We start from the raw sequence: 6741 nt of genomic DNA on the forward strand, positions 1-6741 counted from the left end.
CAGAGGTACAGCCCAGGCAGAGAAATGTTGCTTTTAGACTTTGCGACTCATTTTATTTCTCTATCTGATAAGAAACTATTCAATCAGATAGTTATTTGTGGTGAATGAAATACGGTTACAGTTTCAAGAAGTTTTAAGCACCAAATCCGAAATCCAAGCACTGCAATATTAAAATCCAATTCAATTTCTTGTTTGCTCCGAAATCTACGACATGACTATATACAGAAAAGCTTGACATGGTATGCAAAAAACCCCGAAAACAATACAAATACATGAACAAAAAATGTTTTAACTGTCAGTTATGTCATTTTAAAATTTTCCAAAACTGACATTTTCTTTGACTGACTGATATTAAATTGATTAGGGTCAAATTTAGTGTGAACAATATTACACAAACAAGCACGTGTGTGCGCATGCGCACATATTAGAATCGCTTCGATCGCTTCTAATATGTGCGCATGCGCACATATTAGAATGCTTCGATCGCTTTTGAGTGGTAACTTTGCTTCGATCTTTTCTGACGTCATAACTTTGCTTTGATCCCAAAACCCATAAATAGGAGCGCTCACCTGTTACTTTATGCTTAACGGACGTTGACCTGCAGCAACTAAAACCCTTTCGAGAAGTTTTGAGAGCAATTTACAGGAGAAACCAAAACAAGTTCAGTTTTGTTTCTCACCAATTTACAGCGCAAACAGACACATTACACCATGTCAGCCAACCCATCCTTCGGCTCAGATGAGCTTGAAATATCTAAAGGGACCATTTTGGGAGATCACCACGTGGTGGAGGCTTTCCTTGGAGAAGGAAGCTTTGGTGTCGTAACGAAATGTCGCGATACAAAAAAGAACCAAACTGTTGCTATCAAAGTCAACAAAAGCGACCCTGAAATTCTGCTCCAGGCAAAACTGGAACTTTTCATCCTGGAGCAGCTACGACGCTTGGATCCAGACAGGTGCAACATTGTCGAATGGAACGGCTATTTCCTCGATGGAGAGCGCATTTGCTTGAATTTCGAACTCCTCGACCAAAGCCTGTCAGACTACATAGGGGACCGGAATAACCAGGGTCTCCCAATGAGAGAAATCAGGCCAATTTTGCATCAGCTCGCAAATGCTCTGTTCCACCTGGGTTCTGTGGGAATAGTTCATGCTGACCTCAAACCTGTCAACATCATGGTTGTGAACCGCAGTGAGTCTCCTGTCAAAGTCAAACTTATAGACTTTGGCATCGCATGTCCTGCTTCTGCAGTGATTCCTGGTGGTGCTGTGGGGACAATTGGTTATTGTGCCCCTGAGATTATGCTTGGCACTTCATATGATGAAGCAATTGACATGTGGTCTCTGGGGCTGGTAGCTGTGGAGCTTGCTACAGGGGTGCCTCTCTATCCTGGGGAAGACGATTATGATGTTTTGAAATTCATAATTGAAACTCAGGGTCAGCTACCAGATCATCTTCTAGAGTCTGGCTTGTACACTGACTGCTATTTCATCGAGGATAACTACAACGAACAGCGCTGGACATTTAAGACCCCAGAACAATTTCAATACGAGACAGATTATCGATCCAAGGAAACTCGATCGATAAAACTTAAGTGTCTCGATGACCTCGAACAACTGCTGAAAGTTAGGCGAGGACCGGAAAATGGCCAAACATTATTTGTAAGGCTAATCAAAGAAATGTTGGCCTTGGATGCAAATCGGCGCATAACACCCTCGGAGGTTCTGAAGCATCCCTTTTTCGACCCTCGCCTCTCAAGGAGAACCCCCTGCACTGACATGAATAGCACAGGGGGAGAACTCCTTGTGCTCTCTCAGCAGCCTTCAAGCTGGAAAAGTCAGGGATCGCAAAAATTCAGCTGCAGTTTCCAAAACTCAGTTGAATTTCCTCAAAAAGGAGACATCAACACCTCAGCCAAACCATCTGCCTCTGAAGATGATCTTCAAATAACGGAAGGGACCATTTTAGGAGATCACCACGTGGTAGAGGCCTTCCTTGGAGAAGGAGGCTTTGGTTTGGTAACCAGATGTCGCGATACAAAAAAGAACCAAACTGTTGCTATTAAAGTCAACAAGAGCGACCCTGAAATTCTGCTCCAGGCAAAACTGGAAATTTTCATCCTGGAGCAGCTACGACGCTTGGATCCAGACAGGTGCAACATTGTCGAATGGAACGGCTATTTCCTCGATGGAGAGCGCATTTGCTTGAATTTCGAACTCCTCGACCAAAGCCTGTGGGACTACATTGGGGACCGGAATAACCGAGGTCTCCCAATGAGAGAACTCAGGCCAATTTTGCATCAGCTCGCAAATGCTCTGTTCCACCTGGGTTCTGTGGGAATAGTTCATGCTGACCTCAAACCTGGAAACATCATGGTTGTGAACCGCAGTGAGTCTCCCGTCAAAGTCAAACTCATAGACTTTGGCCTCGCATGTCCTGCTTCTGCAGTGATTCCTGGTGACCGTGTGGGGACGGTTGGTTATTGTGCACCTGAGGTTATGCTTGGCATTCCATACGATGAAGCAATTGACATGTGGTCTCTGGGGCTGGTAGCTGTGGAGCTTGCTACAGGGGTGCCTCTCTATCCTGGGGAAGACGATTATGATGTTTTGAAATTCATAATTGAAACTCAGGGTCAGCTACCAGATCATCTTCTAAAGTCTGGCTTCTACACTGACTGCTATTTCATCGAGGATAACTACAACGAACAGCGCTGGACATTTAAGACCCCAGAACAATTTCAATACGAGACAGATTATCGATCCAAGGAAACTCGATGGATAAAACTTAAGCGTCTCGATGACCTCGAACAACTGCTGAAGGTTAGGCGAGGACCGGAAAATGGCCAATCATTATTTGTAAGGCTAATCAAAGAAATGTTGGCCTTGGATGCAAATCAGCGCATAACACCCTCGGAGGTTCTGAAGCATCCCTTTTTCGACCCTGGCCTCTCAAGGAGAACCCCCTGCACTGATATGAATAACACAGGGGGACAAAACCTTGTGCTCTCTCAGCAGCAATCATCGTTTGGGTGGCCAGAATTCTAGGGGAGCTAGAAATTCTTGTGGAAAAAAAGCCCAAAACAATAACATCAACAAAAACAACCAATGAATATGGTCTTAAACTTGGGCACAATTTGGCTTGAAATCCATCAACTAATCTCTCAATATTCAAAGCGGAGCAGCAGACAACTTACCATCACATCAGTCCTTCAATCAGACCTACAACAAACGTCTTCCTTCTCTCACCCCAACCGGTCGCAGCAGATGGCCGCCCCAACCTGAGCCTGGTTCTGCTGGAGGTTTCTTCCTGTAAAAAGGGAGTTTTTCCTTCCCACTGTCGCCAAAGTGCTTGCTCATAGGGGGTCATATGATTGTTGGGTTCTCTGTATGTATTATTGTAGGGTCTACCTTACAATAATACATACAGCCTTGAAGTGACTGGTGATGTGATTTGCTGCTGAATGAATTCGGAACTAATTGGAAATCTGAATATTAATTAAATAAACCTGCTTTGAGCATCAATTAATTGTTGTTTGAAATTCTTTATAAATATATAAATATAGTGCCACTCTTCTACTGTTTAAATTGCAACTGTTTAATACTGACTAATTTATTCATACACTTGAGCATAAACACACGCACAGTAAATGGCCTGTATTTGTACAGCGCTTTACTTAGTCCCCAAGGACCCCAAAGAGCTTTACACTACATTCAGTCATTCACACATTCACACACTGGTGATGGCAGCTACATTGTAGCCACAGCTGCCCTGGGGCGCACTGACAGAGGCGAGGCTGCCGGACACTGGCGCCACCGGGCCCTCTGACCACCACCAGTAGGCAACGGGTGAAATGTCTTGCCCAGGGACACAACGACCGAGACTGTCGGAGGCGGGGCTCAATCTGGCAACCTTCCAATTACAGGATGAACTGCGAACTCTTGAGCCACGATTGCCCTATATACACATATACTTTACAGTACTAGTCAGTGCTTACATACTAGTTCTTTTCCCTACTTTTTCATGCTTACTGGTACAAATGCCTGTTACTAGAGTTAAATGCTATCAATGTATTCTCACAGTTATGGAACTGTCAAATGCATACAAAATAACGCTCACGTAAACATAACTGTGCACTAGTTTGCCCTTATTGCTGCAGTTTGTTTCAAATCACTTTGAATAAAGCTCAGCTTCTCTCAAGCTCTCTCTTACTATCTCTCACTCTCTCTCTCTCTCTCTCTCACACACACACACACACACACACACACACTATGTAACGTTTCAGCAAGAAAATACCCCCCCTCCCCCCCACAGTGACACCACCACCACTAGTCTGCACAGCTGACATGAGGCAGCATGGATCCATCCTTTCATGCTATTTATGCCAAATTCTGACCCGACCATCTGCATGTCAGAGCAGAAATCAAACTCATCAGACCAGGCAACATTTATCCAATCTACTCATGTCAAATTTTGAGAACTGTAGCTTCAATTTCCTGTTCTTAGCTGACCAAAACGCTCTTCTGCATTCTTTGGTTGGAACAAATGGTTGTATGAGCTACGGTTGCCTTCCTATCAGACATTTTTCTCTGACCGTTGACATCAATAAGGCAGTTTTTCCAAGAGAACTGCCTTTCACTGGATATTTTCTCTTTTTTGTCACCGAAAAGGGTGTCTGTGTTACTTCTTGTCTTATATATATTGTCTCTGTTTTCCTCTGTCCTTTGTCAGAGTGTCTGTTCACCTACCCCCTGTGTCTCCATATTCCCAGTGTTCAAGGTTTCCGAGTGTTTTCCCAGTTTAGGTTTTCATGGTTGGTTCTGTTTGCTACTCAGCCAGAATAAACAGCTCGCTCTTTTAAAAAGTAGGCTCCAGAATGGATGATGGGATGTTCGCATGTCTTTATGTAACACTGAGTGTGCTGAACTAAAGGTAGGCCTAGTTTCATTTTCATGGTCATTATTATCAAGACAATGATTACGCCTTATTCTGATTATTTCTCCCTTTTGGAGGTGTAACATTTACATGAGGGGTGTAGGAACATTTCCCCCTAAATATTTTTAGATAAATTTTTGTTGAAGTCACTGTTTTTGTCGTATTGATGAAAATGCAGCTCAAATAAATGCTTTTGAATAAAAGAATAACCGTTCAAAGTGCTCAGTGGTGAAACTGTAACTCTTTCAGAGTTTGACAGCTGGACAAGTGATGCCGTATTTAAAGAAACATGAGATGAGTGCAGCATATTATCTGAACAGAGATCATTCAATGAGCAAGAATAAACACTGAAAGAGAAACACTTCACTGTTGATTATCATATGAAGTCTAATGAAAGCTGTTAATCTGTTAATATCCTGTTAATCTGCATACAGCAAATACAGAACATGCGACTTTAAAGCATCCAGCAAAGTGATAACTGTCCTCTGCCCACTAAGTAGTGACTCTACAAAAGATTATTTTCAATATCATCTTTATATTATATTTATATTATATTTAGTTATTCTCCAGCGCAACAATGTAAGGAGCTCTGTGATTGGTTAGGAAAGGACAGACTGGCCACCTCGATTTTTCTTCACTGCACATTGATCCATAGCTTTGCTCTGTAAAGGCTAACAACGTGCTTTTGCTTTACAAAGACATTTAGCGTCGGTATTCACTCTCTTAAAATGCCACTGAACACTGGAGTGAAATGGAGCCCTGATCCTCAGAGTTTTATTGTTCCTAACATTTCTTATAGATAGCACAGATAGTGCCCCACTGCAGTAATCACTCATGTCTAGATATTCCTGTTAAAAGGGAGTTTTTCCTCCCCACTGTAACATGGCAAACATAGCAAACGGATAATCCAGCTGAAGCTTCAGACAGCCGTCAGACAGTGAAACACTGCCATCTGCTGGACTCGAATAACAAAGACGCTGCTTTGACGGGTGAGGGAGTTTCAACAAGTCTGCAACGACTCAAGCATCAAACTACAGAACTATTGTAGCGGACATGGTGCTCTAATGGCTCCATTAACGCAGGTCAGAAAGGATCAAACATATCAATAAATTATAAAACACAAAACGTCTCTTATTGCCCAGGGCTCAGGAAGTGAGTGTGTTCCTTATAGCCTATTAAACCTTAGCAGGTTATTTTGATGTGTTACAGATGAAACAGCTATCCAGTAACATTCAGCTACAAAAATGCTTTTTTATCATTACTTTTTTACAGCTTCGCACTTTTACACAAGTTTTATCAATAGTGTCACAATGGCTGCTGCTAAAATTGAGTACAAGATATTTGTTGGCCTGATTAAAAGGTCTTGATGCGTGCGCAATCATCCAGGGAAGTAAATCTCCAAAAGTTGATTCTGTTCTTCTGGACGTAGCGTTTTCAGTCAGAGAAACCAGCCGACTGAAGGAACAATGGGCTGGGAGGTCAGTTCCTTAATCATGATTATGCAAATTCTCATGACCATTGATCAACAACCACTGATCAATGGTCTTGAGTACCATTCACAGAGAGTTGGAGAACAGCTGCAATCACAGCATTGTAAGATGGTGACAGATGTACCCTTAGGCCCCCTCCTCGATTCAGAGAGGGTCTTTCCCTTTTCACGTAAATGGCCTCCTTGACTCTGCCCTCAAACCAGCGTTCATTGCAGTTATTGTTGACAATCATATTGTATCGTGTAACCATCCAGCTCACATATTAAATGTAAATGTAAATGATTTGTTGAACTCAAGACATGATGAATGTTCCTGC

At 42.6% G+C, this 6741-nt stretch overlaps 1 protein-coding gene across 1 annotated transcript; it reads left to right on the forward strand.

Moving 5' to 3' along the window:
* Positions 1–419: 419 nt before the first annotated feature.
* LOC146360578 (uncharacterized) lies at positions 420–3766 on the forward strand. The gene has a single exon (XM_084922593.1). The coding sequence runs from the start codon at positions 711–713 to the stop codon at positions 3045–3047; it is 2337 nt and encodes a 778-aa protein (XP_084778719.1). The 5' UTR covers positions 420–710; the 3' UTR covers positions 3048–3766.
* The last annotated feature ends 2975 nt before the right edge of the window (positions 3767–6741 follow it).

Source organism: Perissodus microlepis, chromosome 23 (genome assembly GCF_051167445.1).
Source record: "Perissodus microlepis isolate ML-2025 ecotype Zambia chromosome 23, ASM5116744v1, whole genome shotgun sequence".
Classification (NCBI taxonomy): domain Eukaryota; kingdom Metazoa; phylum Chordata; class Actinopteri; order Cichliformes; family Cichlidae; genus Perissodus; species Perissodus microlepis.